Source organism: Eschrichtius robustus, chromosome 10, assembly GCF_028021215.1.
Source record: "Eschrichtius robustus isolate mEscRob2 chromosome 10, mEscRob2.pri, whole genome shotgun sequence".
Taxonomy (NCBI): Eukaryota; Metazoa; Chordata; class Mammalia; order Artiodactyla; family Eschrichtiidae; genus Eschrichtius; species Eschrichtius robustus.
Window position 1 is genome coordinate 81,581,737 of NC_090833.1, and position 22,581 is coordinate 81,604,317.

Below are 22,581 nucleotides of genomic sequence, written 5' to 3' on the forward strand. Positions count from 1 at the left end.
CCTGTTCCAACCCGGGTCCAAGCCCCGCCCCTAATCCTGGGCTCCCGGCACTAGAGGCGGAGTCCAAGGCCTCACCTTTCTTTCCGGCCAGATCTTATCCCAGGCCCCGCCCCCGCATGGGCTCCGCCTAGCTTTGCCCACTGCTCCTCTCAGGGTGTGATTTGGCGTTGGCCCTACCCCTTCTCTTGGAGGTGGTCCTGCTTACGTGTGTTTAGGACGGGAATGGATGGGGCCTCACCTCAGCAGAGGAGTAGCCAGAGGAGGAATATCTGGACATGTCAAAGTCATCATCACTGGCCGCAGGGGAAAGAAGACAGAGAGGAAGTGACTCCCAGATATTAAATAGAAAACTCTTTACCTCCCCCCACCGCCATCAGTCAATACCTCACCCCTCCCCGACACTTCCAAATAAACAGCACGGTCTCAGTAAAAACTGTGCTTGCTGTGCGAATGCAGTTTTAAGACAGGTTCCCTAGCTCCACCCTTCTAAATTAATTGCCCCCCTTAGCCTCCTAAATCCCCCAGAGCCCTCCCTCCTTTTTTTTTTCTAGGCTCAAATTACCCTGGTTTGTTGGGTTTTCCCAAAGTCCAGATCTAGCCAGGTATGTTCCCAGCAATAGGGCGCCTTCCTCAGAGGGGGCAGGGCGCCATGCAAGGCATCAGGGCCCATTTTAGGGGCAGCCATTGGATCAGCTGTCCCAGGAGAGCAGTAGATTGCATAGATCCCTTTTCCTCTCTCTGTTCTCCCCCACCTCCAGGTAGAAAGTTCCATTCCTTGGGGGGGTTCACACTTGGAGAGCTCCCGGCTGAGGAACACCCCAATTCCGACAATATAGCAAGTACATCCTGTACAGCCCACTTGTGTGTTTGCACAGGCTGCTGTGGCTTGCCTGGCTGCCCCAATGTCTCTGTACACACCTGTCCGTGTCAAGGGCTACCAGTGGCTTCTCGTCTGGGCTCTGGTCAAGCGAGGAGTAGCCTTTATTGGGGACGACCAGCCTGGGTGGAGAATTTTGGGGACTGGATTGGCAACTGAAGCACACAAGCCTGGCAAGGAACTGGGTTAGGCCGTGCCGACCACCTCCCTCACCCCTACCCCACCCCACCCTCGCCACCTTGGATCCTGCGAGACTCTCTCCTCTCAGAGAGGAGCTGGGCCTGAGGAGGGAGGGAAGACGGGAGGCTCAGAACCAGCAGAGATAGGTGCTGGCTGGCAGGGCCCTGGTGGGGTGGAGCAGGGCGGGGGCCTCTACCTTGTCCGGGCCATGACATTGTTCTTCTTGGGTTGCTGGTTGACGGGGCTCCCCATGCTGCCATTCTTCAGGGAGCCCTTCCGGGCCAGCTCCCGCTGCTTCTCTGCAGGGTAACACGGGAAGGAAGCTGTGTCCTGCCCACAGTGGCACCCTGCCTTACTGTTCAGGGCAGCCTGGGCTGGGCCTCCATGGTGAAACCCCTTGCTTCTCTAAGAACTGAGGCAGGGATCCAACTCCAGGCCCTGATGCTCGGGAGAGACAGTACTTGGCTCTGCACAACCTGAGGCAGATAGTGAGGGGGCAACATGAGGAGGCTGACCCCTGTCTTCCAGGAGCTGTACTCCCAAGTGGGGCAGCTAGTGTGTGCTTGATTCCAGAGAAAGGTTGGAGCAGGAGAGATAGAGCAGAAGGATGGCAGGGCTTCCTGCAGGTGACACCTTGAGATGGAGAGAGGAGGGCATTCTAGTAAGGAGGGATAGTGTATAGAAAAATGCATTTAGAAGTTGAGTGTAATAAGTGTGGATGTGGATGGGATGGAGGGGTGAAGATGGAGGGAGGTCAGTTTAGAAAAGTAGGTTACATTTATTCAGTCATTTATTTATTCAGCAAACATCTGTGTCACCAGTCATGTCTCAGGTCCTGTGCTAAGGGGCTGGGGGCTCCCTCTGATTACAGACTCAGAGCATGAAGGCCTTGAATGCCAAATAGACGAGTTAGGGATTAATGCAGAAGGAAAAGAAGCCACTGAAGGTTGTGGAGTGGGAGGGGCAGCATGGGGCTGGCAGGAGGCTGGGGGAGCCCCTCTGCCTAGACTACTTCTGACTCATCTGTCAGCCTCTGAATTCTCTGAGGCTCCATAGCCTACTAGATTCATGGGGCTGGCAACCAAGTGACCCATTGCCTCATGTGTGGCCCTGCTACCAGTAGCCAGTTGCTGCCTGGGCCCTAGAGGAGGCCTGGCTACCCATTCCTCCTCGTCATTTCAGCCCTGATGTAGGAAAAAGGACTGCCAGGGGAAAGCTCTCATAAAATAACCACAAGCTCCAGAGAGGAAGGATGGGATGGGCATTTCCAGCTACTGTGACTCTGGAATTTCCTCGACCTCCATGTCTCCATGTCTCTCATCTCCCAGTCTCTAACCCTCTTTCTTTGCCACTGCTCATCTGACTCCCTCAAACCTGCCTCCACCTCCTTTCCAGCAGGCAGCACCTGCCATTACCACCCCAAGCCTCTAGGGGGTGCAATTTGCCTTAAAGTTCCTGGTGGGGATTTTCCTCAGTGCAGCTGGGACGAGGTTGTGAATTTTCTAGAGGAGCTTTGGTGGTAATGTAATGGGCAGGACAAAAAAGTGTTATTTTATTTTATTTAAGTGTTATTTTAAAAGCATGTTGGAATTGTTTGAAACTGAAAAAATGCTAAAATAAACTGGGAAAACCAAACTACAGACTACTATGCAACTATTTAAAAAATGAAGTCATTCTCTATACAATGATATTGGAAGGGGTTCTAAGACATTAAGTGGAAAACAAAAACAAGAACGAAAAAAGTTTCAGAAAATGTGTACAGTATGATACCACTTGTGTTAAAATACAAAATAAAATGAAAAAACTAAAAAACGCTTGGAATGATGATCTCTGGGGAGGAGAATATGACGGGCGAGAGTAAAGGAGAACTTATACTTGTTGAAATACTTGTATTGTTAAATTAAACAATAATAAGCAAATAAAACTGGCTGCTCAAAAACAGTTTGAGTTTGGCGTCCTGGGACAATGAACAAATTCCACTGAGAGGACTGCTCTCTTGTTATAGAAAAACAGCCTGAGGGGCTCCCCGGATTTGGTCTGGAAGGAGAAAAACAAGGTTAACAAAAAGCTGAATAACATAACAGGACTCTGTGAAAAGGAGTACTAGCAGCTGCAGAGGGAGAATGTTTTAGAACAGATGGGAAAGGGTTCTCAGGACTAAGGAGGGGTCCAGTATTTGATGGGCAGCTGGAGCCTGAGGAGAAAGATGGGCAGGAGGGTGGCAGGGATGGCAGAGAAGTTTTGAAGGATAGTGATGGCCTGTATTTAATTGTTAACTCTTTCCTGGATGCACTATGTTATAATTTCTCTTCGTGAAAACAAATTTTTATTTTTTTATTTTAAATTTTTGTATTTATTTATTTTTGGCTGTGCCTCGTGGCTTGCGGGATCTTAGTTCCCTGACCAGGGATCAAACCCAGGCCCTCGGCAGTGGAAGCACGGAGTCCTAACCACTGGACTGCCAGGGAATTCCCCGAAAGCAAATTTTTAATTACAAGTCTGTTATGCACGGCAGCCCTGGGTGAGTGAAACTGGTCCCTGAAGCGAGAGACGCAGTGTTCGGCGGAGGGTGAAGTGAAAGCAGCAGCTGCGGGAGCTCTGGGCAATGGTTGGGAGACATGTGACTTCAAAGGAGCAGGCTGTAGCATAACCTGACTTTGGAGTGGACGTGAGATAAACCCCCAAGGGAAAGGTGACCCTGGAAAGTGGGGGAGAGATTTGGGTTTATTAAGAAAATATGGAAAGCTCCCCCAAACAGGAGCCAACGAGATCCTGAGATCTCCAGATAGGCTGACATAGGAATGGGGAGAGGGACTCAGCTTCTAGGCTTTGGGAGCCTCATTCCTTTCTACCCCTTAGACATAGCAACTGACACCCCACCTCTGAGGCAGCTTCCTCTTAGCCTGGTCCAGTGTTTGATGGGACTTCCAACCCACTCTCTGGGGTTCCATGCTTTTACACCTGCAGCTATCCCCTGGAATACCTGGAGCCTTCTTGGCCTCAGAGATGCCTCTAGAGTTCTGGGCTCCTGTAGAGAACTGTAATTTCCCTCTTGGCCTTGCAGGAGATAAGGTGCCTGGCAGTGCCAATGACTTGGTGGCTGGAGTCTTGGAATCAGCTAGCCTGAGTTGGTTTATTTGTGGTACCTCATTGTAGACCCAGCCCAGAGCACCTTGTCTGTCCACTCCCCACATTTCCCTCACCCGCCAGACACACTCACCCAGCTTCACTTGGAGCGGGGATGGTTTGTAATTCATGGCTACTGACTCACCCTCCCGGGCGTCACAGTCTCCGTCTGAGATGGAGGTGGCGGCTGGGTCCTGGGGGAGAAAGCAGAGAGATAGGGAGCTGTTAGGGAGTGAACACAGGGGGCTGCTCTCACCTGTCCTCTGGAGGTACTTTTCCCTGGCAGCAGGCAGGGTATTCAGGGAGGGAGGGACAGACCCATCTACCATGGGAGGAAGACACTGAGCTGGGTGGAAGAGCCAAGCATCTCAGCCCTACTTACACCCACCTGGGTGTCTATCTTTTAAGTCCTGTGTGATCCACCTCCCCCAGGAAGCCTACCGCAATTCCTTAAACCCAAAGGACCACCTTCTCCAACCTCCCATACTAGTTGCCCTGCTCCTCAGGGCCCTTCCTATGTACTTGTTTGGAAAGATCTTTCTAGATTCCTGTGAGTTTAAGTCTGCATTAGGTCAGGGTAGGTGCTCCCTGAGACAGGCCTTCTCCCTCTGTTTCTCCTAGCACTGGATGATCCCTTCACAGGATCCAGAGAACTGACTGTCCAAGCCAGGCTAGACTTCAAGGCTGCAGCCACAGCAGTTCTAATGAGGACTTCTCCATTTCACAGATGAGTCCTAAAGAGTGTCTCCTGCGAGAACCTAAACGGTTGGCTGGGAATGGTAGGTGAGAAGACAAATAATGACAAATCAGCTGGTGGCCAGTTAGTCCTGTGTTGCCCACACAGGGCTTGACGCTACAGATGACAAGGAAGGTAGGAAAGCATGCATCCCGTGCATCGTCCAGGGTCTGCAACTGTTTCGATCTCCCTCACTGCTCTCCTTACTGACTTCTTCCCATTGCGATGGGCGCTGTGCTGCCCAGAGTCCTACTCTAGCCTCACTATTCCCTCCCAAACACCCCAAATCTCTGCTACAATACCCAGGGCCTTGGCCCACCCTGCCTCAGTCAGTTGGAAAGGGCTGGAGCCATTCACATTCTCCCTGAGAAACTGATGACCAACTATTGATACAGGTGCTGCCACCCTAACCATCTGCCTTAGGCGGTATGCCTAAGGCCTAAGGATTGCAGAGACGATCCAGGGCTGTGCCTGCTCTGCCTATGGGGACAGGGAGCGCAGACAGATAGGCAGGCAGAATGCTCCAGACCCAGGGATCTGAGTGGCTTCTGGTGACCCATCAAGGGAAGGGTATATAGCCATTAGGGTGGTTTCTGTTCCCTTTAGAATGAAGCAGTGGGGATGAAAACACGCTTGTCACTAAGGGAAAAGGGAAAAGTCTAGAATGTTTGCGAGGGAAACCCTGGCCTTGTCTATGTTTCCTTAGGCCATCCAGAGTGCAAGGCCCAGGGTGGGCTGTGTTGCCATAGTGGTTTGTGAGTTCCCGAGGGCAGAACCTGGGCCTGTGTCCTCTGCTCCGATTTCCATCCTTAGCTGTCCTTGAGGGGGATGGGACAGGAAGGTAGAACAGGTGTGGGGGTGGGGCGGGGAGCTGCAGTGCCTGCATCCCAGGCAACTTCCCATGCCACAGTCTTTCCAAGTCCCTCATCCTCTGCCTCCCTGGCTCAGCTCCTTCTTGGGAGACTGATTACTGGCAGCATCTGTCCCCTGCAGCCCTGGAGCAGGAGGCCTCTAGTGGCCCTTACATGCCTCTCTGTGGCCAAAACAGCCTCGCAAGTGCTGCCTGTAGGGCACGTGGAGACCTGCCGGCTGAGCTCTAGGCTGCAGGGAGGGCTCACTCCCAAAGCAGCCTGAGGGCGGGCTTCTCAAAGGGTAAAACCCATAAACGTGCCTGTGGAGCCCTACCATGGAAGCAGTGGCAGATTTCCAATTTCCTCTACTTTTTCTGTAGCGTTTGTCACATGTCACACATACCACATCCATTTGGAAATGGTTTCCTCCCCTGGCTTCCAGGACACTATGCCCCTTGGCTTATCTTGCCTCTTTGACCATCATCTCTGCCTCCTCCAACAGCTAACTTTAAGAACTCAAGCTCTCAGGCATTTGGGGCTAACTCCCTCCTCAGTGCAGATGAGTTCATCAGAGTTTCTTCTCTCACACTGGAGGTACTAGGCTGGAGGGAGATGGTGCAGGAGGGATGGGGGGCTGGGAAGCTGTTGAGCCACTCTGGTCACAGGGACCCACGTTTGGTCCCTGTGGCCACTGGGCAGGTCCTAGTGGCATTTGACCCCTGAGTGAAACTGCCAGTCCCTTTGGGTCAAGAGCCAGGGTGCAAAGCCCTAGACTGAGAGGTCCCATGCAAACTCACCATTCAGCATTTCCCCGTCATTGTCCATGATAGAAGGCCATCTTAGTGGCAGGAACAAAGATCTCTGGCACTGTGCCTGCAAACTGAAGCCTTTACTATGGGCTTCCTGTATGTCTTTCCTGAGACATGCAGCCAATGCACCATGACCATCACATGGAAATGTAATCAGGGAGATTAAATGTGAAATATTCATGAATATAAGTATCAGAGAGGAATCCAGGCAGAAGGAAGCATCTGGCTCCAAGAAATCAGGGAGAATTTAAAATGCCCCCCAAGGACACCAGACAGGAGTTAGCTAGATCCAGGAACTAGAGTGGCGATTAGCAAGATTATTAATAAACAGTCAGCAGAGACAGACATTGAAATGCATCTCTAGCAGCAACCCATGCTTCTACAACCCTGCATACAAATTCTCCAAAGACTACAGAGATGATTAATAGCTCAATCTCACTGTTTCTGGGACAGAATATATAGGCTAATGGCAAATGCAAAGCCAGTATAACTAGAGGAAGGAAAAAGTGCCAGAAGAATCTTTAAGAGTTAGTCTGGTCCAGTGCTTTTCATTCAACTGTGTTTCCTGAACCCTGTGCATTGAGCAGGGCTGAGTGAGAGAGGAGAGTAATAGGAGGGGATCTGGCTTGCCTTCAACCAGAATAGATCCGCTTTGATTTCATTTACATATCAGCCTTTCTGCAAGATTTTGGTTGAAGAAAGTGTTTTATTGCTTTTTAAAAAAAGGTGGGGGACGGGTTTAAAACACATTGATTTAGTCAAATCTTTTAACAATGCTTTACTACAGAACTTATTAAATTTACATGAAAACGGAGAAAACAATACAGGGAGATCAATTTAGACTATTCTTTTAAAAAATCCTGGGGACTTCCCTGGTGGTCCAGTGGATAAGACTCTGCGCTCCCAATGCAGGGGGCCCGGGTTCAATCCCTGGTCAGGGAACTAGATCCTGCATGCATGCTGCAACTGAGAGTCCACACGCTGCAACTAAGAAGTCCGCATGCTGCAACTAAAGGTCTCTCACGCCGCAACAAAGATCCCGCATGCCACAACTAAGATCCGGCGCAGCCTAGATAAATGTTTTTAAAAAGTTAAAAATCCTCTAAAATTAAAAAAAAAAAAAAGATCCCTCTTTAAAAAAGAAAATCCTGGCTCCTCCGTTTCCTAGCTGTGTGATCTGGGATTTAGTTTCCTCATCTGTAGAGTGCGACTAATACTAATACCTAAGTCAAAGGTTTCTGTGAGGATAAAGTGATACTATGTAATCTAGTGCTTAATATGTAAGCATTTAGAATAGTAGTTAGTATACTACATACTGAGCACTACATTTGTGCTAGCTATAAAGTTTTTATTAGTACAGGCTCCGTGGGACGCACACAATCATGAACAATGTGCCCTGGCAGTGACTGATCCACAGCAGCAGCCCTGGCACCACACGTGCTGGGGCCTGGCTTATGTGGGAAGGTGTCTGTGGAATAGATGCTCCCTCCACAGGGTGAGGAGGGGCCTGATCAGGGGGCATTCTGTCTCCTCTCTCGCCTCACTTCATTATGCTGCATTTCTCTCACTTACTTAACAGTGGTAGGCCTGGGGCTCATAAAGATAAACAGAAATAGGCCCATCCTTGAGGAACTCCCAGTAATTATCAGTAAATGTAACAAGGGCCATAAAGTAGAGGGAAAGGAACAAAGTAGTCAGAGAAAACTTCACAGAGGAAGACACTTGAAAAGATCTCAAAACATCTGTTCACCAGTTAGCTTAAGAGGAAGGAGGAAGGATGTTCAGGGAACATCTGCAAAGGCTCAGAAGCCTGAAACTTGCATTGCATATTCAAGGAACAGTATTTTGCTATAGTTGAAATCTAGAAGGCACGATGAAAAGTGGCAGGAAATAAAGTTGTGGGGTCAGGAAGGCTCAGACTGCGGGAGGGGATGGGTCTTGATTTTGTTCTTTACTCAGAATATGATGGGGAAGCCAGTGAAGCCTTGAGTGGGGGAGTAACATGATCAGATCTGAGGTGGAGAAGGACCCTCTCATAGCCATATAGAAGATGGATGGGAAGGGAATGAGACTGAAGGTTAGAAAACTACTGCAACAGTGCCAGCAAGAGATGACAGGGACCTGAACTAAGCAGAAGCAGAAGATAAAAGGCCAGAAAGGAGGATGTTAAAGAGGGTAGAGTGGCAGACTTTAGAGATAAGATGTAGAAGAAGGAGTCCAGACATTCCTAGTTTTCTGTCTGGAGTAATTGGGAAAGGGGCACTAATTACTAAAACAGACAATGCAGGAGAAGGCATAACTACACTCAGGGAAAATCAGATGAGCTCAGTATGGGACATGTTGAGCCCCGAAGTGTCTTTTGGACACTTAGATGGCATCATTAGTCAGTAGGAACTGAGGTTTGGGGTCTCAGGAAAGAGATGTGGACTGGTGGTGATGGAAGCCCACAGAGGAGAGTAAGTCTCCTCAGAGAGAATGAGCACAGTGAGAGGAGACAGGAGCCAAGAATGGAGTCCTGAGGAGCATCCAATCTTAGGGAATGAGTGGAAGAAGAAGACTGAGTAGGAGCAGAAAGATGAGGTGTAGGGAAAGATCTAGGGAGACCTTCAAGTAGTTTCAAGGTGGAAGAAATCAACAGGGTCAAATAAACACATGAGTCCATAAGACAAAGACAATATTTAGAAATAGGGAAGTCACAGGTGGCCTCAGCAAACAGAGTTTTGGTTGAATGGTAAGAACAGAGCCCAAATTACAGGGGATTTAGGAGGGAATAGGAGATGAGGAAGTAGAGACAGTGAACACAGGCTATTTTTTCAAGGAGCCAAACTGAGAAGAGAAGGAATAAGAGTGAATGACTGTCAGAGGGAGCTTTGGAGTTGAAGGATTCTTTGAAGCTAGGGAACACCTGACCACTGTCCTAGACTGAAGGGAAGGAAGTTGGGTGAACAAGGAGATGTTTGATGGAGCATGGTCTCTGAGGAGTCAAGAGAATATGGAGGGCTGCCCTGGTGGCGCAGTGGTTGAGAATCCACCTGCCAATGCAGGGGACACGGGTTCGAGCCCTGGTCTGGGAAGATCCCGCATGCCGCGGAGCAACTGGGCCCGTGAGCCACAACTACTGAGCCTGCGCGTCTGGAGCCTGTGCTCCGCAACAAGAGAGGCCACGACAGTGAGAGGCCCGCGCACCGCGATGAAGAGTGGCCCCCGCTCGCCGCAACTAGAGAAAGCCCTCGCACAGAAACGAAGACCCAACACAGCCAAAAATAAATAAATAAATAAATAAATTTATTTAAAAAAAAAAAAGAGAGAAGATGGAACCAGAGTCAGACCAGAGGAGGAAGGCTCCTTGCTGAAATGGAAGGGAGGTGAAGATGGGTGGGGGATGCAGATAACATGGAGGCAGAAAGGTGGGTGGAAAGTTAAGGGAGTTCATTCCTAAAAGCCTAGTTAAGTAAAAGAAGAGGCTGAATGCTAAGGGACTGAGGAAAAGAGGGACACTTGGTGGCTAGCCAGGAGTGGAAGGAGATCAGACTGGTGGGGGTCCCAGCTACACAATCCTCATCTTTCACCCACCCTTGATCTCATCTTCAGGATGAAAGGCACTCTCCGTGGTGCTGAACAATTCCGCCTTTGTCTTGTGGACTGAGCACAGATGATTCAAACGACATGATTCAATTTTCACTTTCCCACAGGAAAGGTAACCTCTGTCCTCACCTTCAAGCACTAATTTTCCAGGAGACGGAAATTGAAATGGATTTAGAAAGAGGTATGAAGAGGGAAAGTGCTTGCACCAACATTATCTAACCTTTCTTCCCCTAACACACATGAATTTTCCTCTAGTTCTAGGAGGGAGTTGGTGGAGGCAGTTCTGAGTTATGAAATACTGAAAGGCTACCTCTGGAATAGAGTCATGTCTGTACCTTGTTCAATTCCCCTGAGTGAAAGCAGGAAGCAGGACAGAATTAGAGCAGGAACAGGGCCAGGAAGAACGGTAGTGCTGACAAGGAAGCAGGAAAACAGGGAAAGATCTGGAGATCAGGCCACTCTCTGACAGGGAGATGATGCAAGATAGGGTATCAAAGACCAACTCTGTTTCTGTCACAATTTGTTCAGCTCAGAAGCTACCTGGGGCTGTGGTCCCCTGCAGGGTTATGCCACTCCCCGAAAACATCTCTTGGCAATGGGTGGTAATAAGCATGTTTAGACATCAGTATTTTAGAGGGAGATCCCAAAAAGGCAACACTATGCCTTTGTATCCAATGTCCATGGCTTGGCAGAAACCTAACCTCCAGTCCAAGAATATTCAGTAGCAGTCTAGACATTGGTTAGACCTCTCTACTTCCCTGCAGATGGTTGTTCTTTCAGCCTCTAAGGCATTCATCTCTCTCTGACTCCACACCTCAACATGAGAATTATTTGGTCAACCTCACACTGGTCAGAATGGCCATCATCAAAAAATCTACAAACAATAAATACTGGAGAGGGTGTGGAGAAAAGGGAACTCTCCTGCACTGTTGGTGGGAATGTAAATTGATATAGCCACTATGGAGAACAGTATGGAGGTTCCTTAAAAAACTAAAAATAGAACTACCATATGACCCAGAAATCCCACTACTGGGCACATCATATACCCCGAGAAAACCATAATTCAAAAAGATACGTGTACCACGATGTTCACTGCAGCACTATTTACAATTGCCAGGACATGGAAGCAACCTAAATGTCCATCAACAGATGAATAGATAAAGAAGATGTGGCACATATATACAATGGAATATTACTCAGCCATAAAAAGGAACGAAATTGAGTTATTTGTAGTGAGGTGGATGGACCTAGAATCTGTCATACGGAGTGAAGTAAGTCAGAAAGAGAAAAACAGATACTGTATGCTAACGCATATATATGGAATTTTAAAAAGTGGTACTGATGAACCTAGTGGCAGGGCAGGAATAAAGACGCAGACGTAGAGAATGGACTTGGGGGCATTGGGCGGGGGGAAGGGGAAGCTGGGATGAAGTGAAAGAGTAGCACTGACATATATACATTACCAAATGTGAAATGGATGGCTAGTGGGAAGCAGCTGCATAGCACAGGGAGATCAGCTCGGTGCTCTGTGATGACCTAGAGGGATGGGATAGGGAGGGTGGGAGGGAGGCTCAAGATGGAGGGGATATGGGGACATATGTATACATATAGCTGATTCACTTTGTTGTACAGCAGAAACTAACACAACATTGTAAAGCATTTATAATCCAATAAAGATGTGGAAAAAAAAAAAGAGAATTATTTGGCCAGTGACAGTTCCTGCTCTGTGGTACGATCTGAAGTCCTGAGTCTCATTTCCTGAGTCCAGTTGTTGGGCAGCTCCCACTTTTATTCCCTATCTCCCCCTTCACCAGGATTTCTCCAGGAGCTGCCTGAATTGCCAGGCAATTGGCCAGGACTTCAATCCTTTTGGGACACATAAGTTGGCCCTTAGGGGCCCCACTTATAGGGAAGGACAAAGACCTCTCTCAGGCATAAGGTCTTTTGGGGGATATCTGAAGGAGAATCAAGGAAACATAAGGGAGACAGTCTTTCCAAATACTGTTCGTAGCTCTTACAAAGAGGGGAAGAAGAACAGAAGAGCTGGGGAAGTCTGTGAAGCCTGAATTTGGGAGAGGGAGCAGAGGATCCTGTCGAGTTCAGGGAGGCCTCTCTTACCAGTCTAAAGCCCCTCAATCTTCAAGGTTTTTCTCTAAAAGAAGACTCAATTCAAACAAAGTCAACACACTGAGTGTCCATTCCTTTTCAGCTCTGGACTGGGTGCTGGTAGTAGAGAAGGAAAGCACACTTTCTCCACACGCACCACATTCTGCACAGCATTATGGGATAAAGCAAAGTTCCCCAGAAAGAAGTGCAAAGGATTCTTATGGCTGGGCTAGAGTTCAAGAACTCAAGTTAGTCCTGTGTGTAGCTGAAGATTTTCTGTTTCCTTAAACAGCTCCTAGGATGGAATTCATTACCAAAAACAAGCACCACCAAGCTTTAGTATCTTTGTGGTGGCTGTCATTGGGAGAACCAAAATGCAGAAGCCCATGGCTAGTGACAACTTCAGCCATGGTGAGTTTAATAGATTTTTCTATTATAAAGTAATACATGCCAAAATTAAAAAAAAAAATCACCTTGAGTTTTACCACTTTGAGGTAATCTTCGTTAATGTTCTAGTGTATTTGAGTCTTTTGTGTGTACTACAGTAGCAACACTAAGGGGTTTCCCTCTCTGGGAGCTGGTGTTTCTCTTGTCCTCAAGGTCACAGGGGTGGGCTTCTAGGTACCATGTTGGTTCTGTGTGGTCTTGCCCTTGCTTAGACCAGGCGGAGCCAATCAGAGTCTCCCCCAGAATTGGGAAGTGGGACTATGAGGAGATGTAAAGCTCAAGACTGTAGATTAGGTAGGAGAGAAAGCCATTGGGCAGGGAGACAAGAATAAAGCTGATGTCCAGAAAGAAGCAAACACAAGAGATAGAGAAAGTCTTCCCTAGGTTTCAGGTTCTGGTTCTAGAACTTGCCCTGACCTTCTAAGGTTTGACCTCATGCCTGTCCTTAGATACTATGAGAAAATCTAGTGTCCTTACTGTCTAGTTGCCTTTTTAGCTTATACTAGCTTGAGTTGGATTTTGTTACTGTAACCAGTAAGTACCAACTAATAAATAGGCATAGAACAACATTTAAAGAAAAACACACCGTATCTTATATTCTGTATTTTATAAAGTTAGTATTAGGACATAATCAACTCTCCATAGTTTTACATAGCTTTCTTAACCATCAGCTTAATGACTGCATAATATCCATAGAGGGGATGTGCAATAACTTTTTAACCGTTCACTTATTTTGGACATTCAGGTGGTTTGCACTTTTTCACTATTATAAATAATGCTACACTGAAATCCATATATATTTGCATTTAGGATGATTTCTTAAATAAAGTAGAATTACTAAGTAAAAAAGCATGAGCGCTTTTAAGATTCTTGATACATATTGCCAAACTGCTTTCCCAAAGGATTGTTCCAATTTACAATGCCTCCAGTCATGACCAAGAGCTATAGCGGGCCTTTTAGTATTTTCTTTTTTGCTGTGTACCAAGGCATTTCAGGTCATCACATCTATCTGTCATCTTCCAAGAGAGCTCTGCTCCAGTCCTTATTTACCTGGTTCCCTCTGGGGAATCTTCTTTCAAAGAATAGAATTTCCTCTGGGCATCATCGGCCAGACAAAATCTCCTGACTTGAGGCCACCAATTAAGAACAAAAGGAGAGAAGACTATTACACTGCAGCTTGGGAAAGGCTCTAAGTAGAGCACCAGTACTGCCTAGAAGCTGGCCACCGTGCTTCAGCTGGTCCCTGGCCTAGGCCACCACATCAGCTGTAGGAACTGTGACTGAAATTACAGAGCCAGGAGGCAAACCTCACAGAGTAAGTCTCCCTTGCTTTCAGACTTGGGGTGAGAAAATTAACCAAAATGGCTCTGGAGTTATTCCAGAGAGAGTGGCAGCTCCTACTCCCTTACCCATTATCTAGTTTTCGGAAATAGCTACTCAGAAACAGGGAGAGAAAAGGATGGTGAAAGATACGAAGCTAGTACTGGGATGGCAAAGAACTGTATTCATGTTTTAAATGGGGAGACAAGGGACCAGTGAGTTTTTAAAAAGATTTAGAATCCTACTTTGCCTTCTTCATGGTTAGGACTGCTTATCCTAGATTGATGTTCTACTATTCGTTCCCATTTCTACTCACCTGGAAACCCTATGACCAAAAAGCCTTTGTTTGGGAGACAGGACAAGTGCCTCAACCCAGGGACACCCACTGTAGCAGCTATGGCATGGGGGAAGCCTCTGCATAAAGGCCCAGGGGACAACCCTCATGACCCAGGAGATAGGAGCCAGGGCCAGAAATTGAGAAACCTTGGTTCCTCTGGGAGGCTTGACTTGGCCTAGTCCCTGACCTTCATCCCTATCCTCAAGCTCATCCTCTGAGCCAGATGTTGAGGAGGCGCCTGTCTTTCCTTGGACCAGCTAGAGACACAGGTTTTGGCCTATACAGTCTTGTGATCTGAAAGGTTTTTGAGCCCCAAATCCTGCTTCCCCCTCACCTGCTCCTATTTCAACCTCTTTAGGGAAAGACCATCTCACTTAATGAAGAAAGGGGGAAGGTGTAAAGTTCTTTAAAAAGTATATCAACAATGGCTAAAATGGTAAATTTTATGTTATGTATATTTTACCACAATGGAAAAAAAAAAGATTGACTGGCAGGGCTTGAGGCAGAAGGAGAAGATGGGATGAGGGTGGGCAGTGGAGAGGAAGCAGTCCCTTCTCTTTTTTAATTCAGTTTCGGCCAACACAGACTTTGGAGAGGAGACCTTTCATAGAAATGATTCTAAAATCAAGGGAGGGCTTCCCTGGTGGCGCAGTCATTAAGAATCTGCCTGCCAATGCAGGGGACATGGGTTCGAGGCCTAGTCTGGGAAGATCCCACATGCCGTGGAGCAACTAAGCCCGTGAGCCACAACTACTGAGCCCGCAAGCCACAACTACTGAAGGCCATGCTCTAGAGCCCGTGCTCCGCAACAAGAGAAGCCACCGCAATGAGAAGCCCGCGCACCACAACGAAGAGTAGCCCCCACTCGCCGCAACTAGAGAAAGCCTGTGCGCAGCAACAAAAACCCAAGGCAGCCAAATAAATAAATAAATAAATAAATTTATTAAAAAAATAAAATCAAGGGAGTGGGGCGAGGCAAGGGAATCTGGGGTTCTGGCAGGCCCCAAAGGAGGGAAAGAAGGGGACCAGATGTGCAGGGATACTAAAGCTTTAAGGAATGTGGTCCAGAGGATCCTTCAGTTTCTTTCCAGGATGTGGATTCTAGTTCCCCAATGTAAGGAAGGAGGCACAGAACACTGAGGAGAGATGCTGCCAAGGAACTGATAGAGGGCATTTGGTTGGAGAGTTCCTAAGGCTGGTCCTTCATCCAGTCAGCACATGGTAGGAAGCTGAAGCAAGAGAAATGTCAACAAACATTGACATTTGGTCTCGGCCCAGAATACTTGTGGATCTCATCTGGATCTTGGCTCCAAATCTCACTTGAGGATTTTTGATAAGCTTCAATTACTCAAGAGACTGAGCCAGGACGGCACTGGTTCTTGAATCTTTTGGACTCCTTGATTTCCCAAGAAAGCAAAGTAGTAGTCTGAAAGTCTATGGGATGCCTTCCCAGAGCTGCCATCTCTGATCCCTTTCCTCTGGCCTTGGAAGAGTAAAGAGCTACTCAACTGCGATGGACAATGGACTTGAGGGCTGGTATCAAATAGCTCCTCTCTGTGGCATTTCCTGCCCCTGCCTTTCCTCTCCTTTTCAGCCTCTTCTAACTCTCTAACCTCCATTATGCCTGGCAAGCACCACTTTCTGCTCACACAGACAACTTAGAGTTCTAAAACTCAGCTCTCTGGCCAGAGCAGTCTCCTGTTCTTTCCTTTTTGTCATCCCAATAATTAAGCATTGAAGAGCTTGCAACTTGTTAAAAAAAACTTGATGTTCACTGAAGACCAACAAGGGGCAGGCAGGGCACAATGCATTTTGGGGAGGGAAAAACACCAAGACCTGGTTCTTGCCAAGAGGACTTTAGTTGAAAGTCTAAACTTTCAAACTTTGGGAAGTTGACAGACACACAAATTAGCCTATTTTATGCAGAGAGAGGAGCATGGGAGGCAGGAATACATGAAGGGTGGTGGGAGCACAGAGGAGAGAGTGATGGCAGTGGAGGTTTGTTATCCTCCCTGACAAAGAGGGTCAGGCCTGGGAAGGAGCTTGATCAAAGCAGAGGCTCAGCTATTAGGTCAATGGATACTTTGGCAAGAGGGTTTAGAGCAATGACTGGTGAGGCTTAGCCCTGGGACTAGGACTCTATTCTTACTACTTTTTTTAATCTTCTTTTTTTAAAATATTTATTTATTTGGTTGCACCAGGTCTTAGTTGTGGCCGGTGGGGTCCTTAGTTGTGGCTCACCAGCTCCTTAGTTGCAGCACGTGGGCTCCTTAGTTGTGGCATGTGAACCCTTAGTTGCGGCATGCATGAAGGATCTAGTTCCCTGACTAGGGATCGAACCCGGGCCCCCTGCATTGGGAGAGTGGAGTCTTATCCACTGCGCCACCAGGGAAGTCCGTATTCTTACTACTTTTTAATGCTGCTGCTAGTACAACCCCTACTCTGCCACAGGGCACTCAGCCCACCCTATTTCTGTGGGTCAAGTACAGAAATGTAGTGGGTTGAGTACATCAGGGGCTTTTCCTTTACCACTGAGATGCACAGACAACTCTCCCACAGGGAAGGGTCGAGAGGCTCTAGGTGGGTGGCTGGGAAGTGTTTTTATTGGGAAGGCAAACAGGGATTCAGAGTCCTAAGAGAAAGATATGGTAGCTCTGGTGAAACAAACCCTCACTGCCTCAAGCAGTCACTCTCACCAGGCCTGCTTTGTGCAGCAGGGAGGTCAATGCTAAGGGCTCTTGGCAGCTCAGGGCCCAGCTCAGAAGTGGAGGAGGTCAGAGAAGGGAAGAAGAGCCATAAAGGCTCATGAACCCTATCTGAGTTTCCCTAGAGAAGTCAGTTCTTCGAGTGGCCAGTTGGTGGTGGAAGAGTAGGGGGAAGGGGAGATTCTAGACTAGCACAAGCTCAAGGCAAGTTTTCAGCTGTGAAGCCAGCCAGTTGCTGGTTATGCATCTTTCCAGGGAAACAATACTCATCTGCAAAGTTAGATGGTCTTGGGGTCCCTGCTGGAGGGCTCCACAGGCTCAAGGTGGGACAGAGTCTTTCCCTGCCCACCTGTCACTCCCTGGCTGGTGCAGTGACACTGAATGGATAACTCAAGGGTACAACCTCATTCCTGAGGCATCCACAGGAAGGGACCCTGAAACAACAAGTAACCAATACCTACTCAAAGACCCCCTGTAGCTCTGAGCCCACGCCTCTGAGGAACACCTCTTTTGCTCTGAAGACACCCGAGCAGGCTTCATCTCTTCTAGACAGTTCTGACACACCTGTACAGCTTACATCCCTCCATACCTGCTGAGCCTATCTGTGTACCTCTAGGATAGTACTTTTTTTTTTCAGTTTTAGTGCACATTACTTTAATGACAGTAGCTTCCAAAATTTTAGGTACGCTGATAACAGGGAATAAAATTTAGGATAGTACTTCTTAAACATTAATGTGCACACAAATCACCTGGGGATGTTGTTTAAATGCAGATTCTGATTCGGTAGGTCTGGAGTGGAGCCTGAGTATCCACATTTCACAAAAGCTCCTGGGTGATACCAGTGTTCTTGGTACAGGGACCACACTTTGAATAGCAAGGCTCTAGGCCAGCCCCTCTACACCTACACCATGTGCAGGCAGCCCCTCAAAGAGCTCTCTGCCCCAGCCTTAATCTGGTTGCATTCTTAGTGTGAAGACAGCATGATGGCTTAGTGGGGGAGGAGATTAGGGAGACTGCCCAAAGCTCATGTTGGGGAGGCAGCTCTGCTAAGAGCTCTGGCTGGGCCCAGGCAGGGAGCTTCTCAGAACAACTTAGCCCAGGTGTGGTTCTTCTGGAATTTATCAAATTGTTTAATATCTCTTGGACACCTGCTATATGTATAGCTATGGTGCTAGACGCTTTATGTATGTTATCTCATTTAATCCTCCTAAAAGACCAAGTAAGGTAAATATCATTCCTGTTTTAAAAATGCAGAACCAGGTTGTATAAAGCAGTATGTTCAAAGTCACACTTTGAAGGTGGTAGCACTAGGATTTGAATCTAATTTGCTCATTTAAAAATATCCCAGCCCCTCCTCAGAGACATCAGATAAAGTCATGAGATTAACAACACATTAGAACTTACACAGCCGTGGGACTGTTGTCTTGTAAAGCAGGCACTTTGAAGGCTGGTACTAGTCTAATCATGTCTCCAATGCTCAGCCGATACGTGGAGCCCCTCTTTAGAAAATGGCATGCATGCTCTCTCATCACCAGCCTCCTGCTCAATGAGTTCTCCATAGGAAGAAAATATTAGAGCCATTGAAGCAGTCAATAACTCAAGATGGAGAGAGAGAGAGAATGGCAGGAAGCAGCAAGCAAGAAAAAGCACTGGGAACTGTGAATGCTGAGCCCACGAGAGAAAAGCACAGGGCAGTTCAAGAAAACGAGATAAAAAGGTCTCAGTCACTAATTCAGTTCTGGTCCCACGTTTTCTATTATATTATATTCTAGGCACTGTGCTGGGTGCTGCTGATACAAAGATAATGTGGTCTTTGCCCATGAAGAGCTCACAGGCCAGTAAGTAAGGTAAATGAATAAGCAGATAATTTTAATAATATGCCAAGGGCTAGAACAGAGGTTTGTATTGAGTATTTTAGATACACAAGATAGAAGCATCATCTATCCCACCCTTAGGAATTAGGGAAGACTTCTTCAAAGAAAGCTAAAGCATGAAGGGTGAGGGAGAAGTGAACCAGATGAAGACAGGAATAGAGAACAAAAAAGAAAAGAAAGTAGTGGGGAAGAAGACACGCATGACTATATGGCAAAAGGAATAGCTCAATTTTGCTGGGATGTTAAATGGTAGAGGGTGAAGTGGCAGGTGAGAGACTAGAATGGGATGAAGGCTTAAAATCATGAAGGGCTTTGTAAGTCCTGTTCAGGGCTTTGGACTTTAACTGGAACTAATGGGGAGCCATTGAAGGATTTTAAGCCCATTGTCAGATTTATAGAGACAGATCACTCTGGGAGCAGTGTGGGGAGAATGAGAAGGAATGATTAAACTAGAGGCAGGGCACTAGATAAGAGGCATTGCAAGAGGTGATAAAAGCTGGAAAAAGGCAGCGTCAGTGGGGTTGGAGAAAAGGGGATGGAGAAGAAAAACATGTCGAGGTCAAACTGCCAGGGCTCAGTGGCTGATTGGATCTGGGTTTGAGGGAAAGACATAGGCAAGGATAACTCCCAGGTTTCTTCCTGACTCAGGTGCCTGGGTGAATTGTGATGCCACCAAATGACAGAGAAGCAGAAATAAGAGTAAGTTTAATGATTTTGTTTTGTGCAGGGGTGTGTGTATGCATGTCTATAAATATGAAGGGTTGGAGAAAAGAACTTGGCCAACACCAAAATTGAAGTGGGGGGCAGAAGAAGACTGACAGCTGCGGTCAGAGAGGCAGGGGACCAAGGAGAAACTGATGTCATGGACGTCAGGAAAGGACAAGGTTTTGAGAAGGAAAATGTGAGACTGGAGGATGGTCGAGGCTGGGGGAAAGAGCCAGCAGAGAGGGGCCAGCTGTTCAAAGACATCGAGAAAGAGAACTCAAGACATACTGTTTGTTCTCTGGTTTGCTGACATTTCAGCAAAAACAATTTTGTTCTCAACAATTATGGGTTTGATCCTTGGCAGGCTTGAGACTCCCCACAGAGAGAAACCCTTCAATAGAGAAGTCCAGCCATGGTCCAGAGATCAAGGCAGGTCCACTATTTCTTAGGAAGTGTGGGCAAGAGTGGGCTGAAGGCAAGGGATTCTGACCAGGGTCTGGCCAACCTCAAAATAACAGCAAGCAGAGGGGTGTGCAATTGCCCCAAGTTCTGGCTGCACCACAGTCCTGACTACCTTGGGTCATCCCCCCCAGGAGATGGAAAAAAGCAGCAAAGACCCTCAGTTTCGGGACTTCCCTGGTGGCGCAGTGGTTAAGAATCCACCTGCCAGTGCAGGGGACATGGTTTCGAGCCCTGGTCTGGGAAGATCCCACATGCCGCGGAGCAACTAAGCCTGTGCGCCACAACTACTGAGCCTGTAGTCTAGAGCCCGCGAGCCACGACTGAGGCTGCGTGCCACAAATACTGAAGCCCGGGCGCCTAGAGCCCGTGCTCCGCAACAAGAGAAGCCACCGCAATGAGAAGCCCGCGCACAGCAAAGAAGAGTAGCCCCCGCTCGCTGCAACTAGAGAAAGCCCATGTGCTGCAACAAAGACCCAATGCAGCCAAAAATAAAAAATAAATAATTTATTAGGAAAAAAAAAAAAGACCCTGGGTTTGTAGTCCTTGGGCAGGAAGCCTGAAGAGACTTAACAGGAGCAGCCTGGGAATCCAGAACAGAGGGATTCCCAGAGGAAGAGGTTGCATTGAGATTTTTCTAGAACCTGGAACACCTGCTCCACCAACCACAAACATCCAGCAGAGGCTCAATCTTAGAACCTATACTCTGAGTGATCATGATTATTTAGTGATCATGATTTCTCACTTTTAAAACCTTCAATAATACTTTTCTGCAAAAATAAACAAAGTAAAACTGAAGAGTCTTTTGACTTAATTATTAATCAGATACAGTAATGGAGTCTAAACTGCATGTCTCCACTGTGAGAAAAGTTAAGAAATGGTACAGTTAGAGTTGGTGTAGATCCTAGTTTTTCTGTCTCCTGCATCCAAACACCAGAACCCATGGGTGAGTGGGCAGGGCACTGAGGTATAGGAAAGCCAGGCTTGCGCTAGGGCAGAGGACTGGCAAATTCAATGAGGTCGGACTGACTTCTCTACAAACCTTGACTTTGGGGGCCTATTGCATTTTGAAAAAAATTATGTTTAGAAGATGAAGAGGCACTTCCCTTGTGATGCAGTGGTTAAGAATCCGCCTGCCAATGCAGGGGACATGGGTTCGAGCCCTGGTCCGGGAAGATCCCACATGCCATGGAGCAACTAAGCCCACGGGCCACAACTACTGAAGCCCGCGCACCTAGAGCCCGTGCTGCACAACAAGAGAAGCCACTGCAGTGAGAAGCCCGTGCACTGCAACGAAGAGTAGTCCCTTCTCGCTGCAACTATAGAAAGCCCGCGTGCAGCAACGAAGACCCAACACAGCCAAAAATAAATAAATAAAATAAATTTATTAAAAAAAAAAAAAGAAGATGGACTGTGTTTGGCTATTTACAAAAATAGGTCTATGAATGCTGCCAGAGTTGAATGGATGTTTTATGCCATTTGATGCATTAGAAACAACCCAACAAGCTGGAAATTTTTTGCTGTGAAAGGGATGCTTGTTCTGTAGAGTTAAATCTTGGTTACAATTAGAAAGGAAACTCCAAAAAGTTCCTATGTCCCCTGGCAGGGGAATAATGCTTTTTCTTCACTCCACAACCTTGTAGCAGTCAGAAAGTTAGTTACAAGGCCTCACATCTGGGCTTCTAAGAAGCCCAGAATAACCATTTCCAGGAGTATTTTGGCTTCTATATGGACACCTAATTTCATAGGCAGTAGGAATCTGCCTTGTTCATATTATAACTTCCACTCTTTCCCCTACTCCCTTCTATCTTTCACTCCAATGAAAACCTAAGCATTGGATCCTTGGTGATTTTATTCTACTGCAATGTTTAAGAGAGTAATTATCAACTCCCTGTTACATGTAGCTGGGACTAAGACAAGTCCTCTCTCTATAGATAGGAGAACTGACGGTCTATGGAGAGAACCCGAGAATCCTGGATCCCAGTCTACAGTCAACACAGGGCTGCTTTGGATTCTGAGAGAATTTTGCCACCCACCCCCCTCTGGCCCAGCTCCAGCCAGCTGCAAATTGTCTGGATCCAGCCGCTTCGACACACTGATGTTATCGGCCTCGCAGTGCCTGGAGCACGCAGATAGGAACAGGCAATGGCGCCGTCTCACCGGACGCAGTAATGTAATTTAGTTTCTGCAATCCAAGTATAAAATCTTGAAAGCTGACTTTTTTTTAATCTACCTCAGGAGGGGGGCGGGTGATGGTGTGGAATTCCCAGCAGAACCATCTAAATAGGGAAATGGCTTCTGTCATGTATTAATAAATAGTTCAAAGCAATGGAGAAACATACAGAGAGGTTTTGTAGGGAAAGTAAGTGCCTAGTCTTTCTTGCTTCCTCTCTCCTACTTCCTCTGAGCTGTGAGGACCACTCCATTCGTGTGAACCCCAGGCTGGGGCTAGAAGTGCCTCTCC

At 47.4% G+C, this 22,581-nt stretch overlaps 1 protein-coding gene across 6 annotated transcripts in view; it reads right to left on the reverse strand.

Annotated features, from left to right (window-relative positions):
- FAM219A (family with sequence similarity 219 member A) overlaps positions 1-22,581 on the reverse strand; it is a 54,001-nt gene that overhangs the window by 3,622 nt on the left and 27,798 nt on the right. For 3 of the 6 annotated variants that reach the window (XM_068552722.1, XM_068552721.1, XM_068552719.1), the window contains exons 2-5: positions 4,329-4,377; positions 1,254-1,356; positions 919-999; positions 239-293 (exon numbers count right to left, since the gene is read on the reverse strand). In XM_068552722.1, coding sequence (XP_068408823.1) covers positions 239-293; positions 919-999; positions 1,254-1,356; positions 4,329-4,377 — 288 coding nt within the window. Of the gene's footprint in view, positions 1-238; positions 294-918; positions 1,000-1,253; positions 1,357-4,277; positions 4,378-22,581 lie in introns of all 6 variants that reach the window. The other 3 variants (XM_068552718.1, XM_068552717.1, XM_068552716.1) reach the window with 1 other exon arrangement.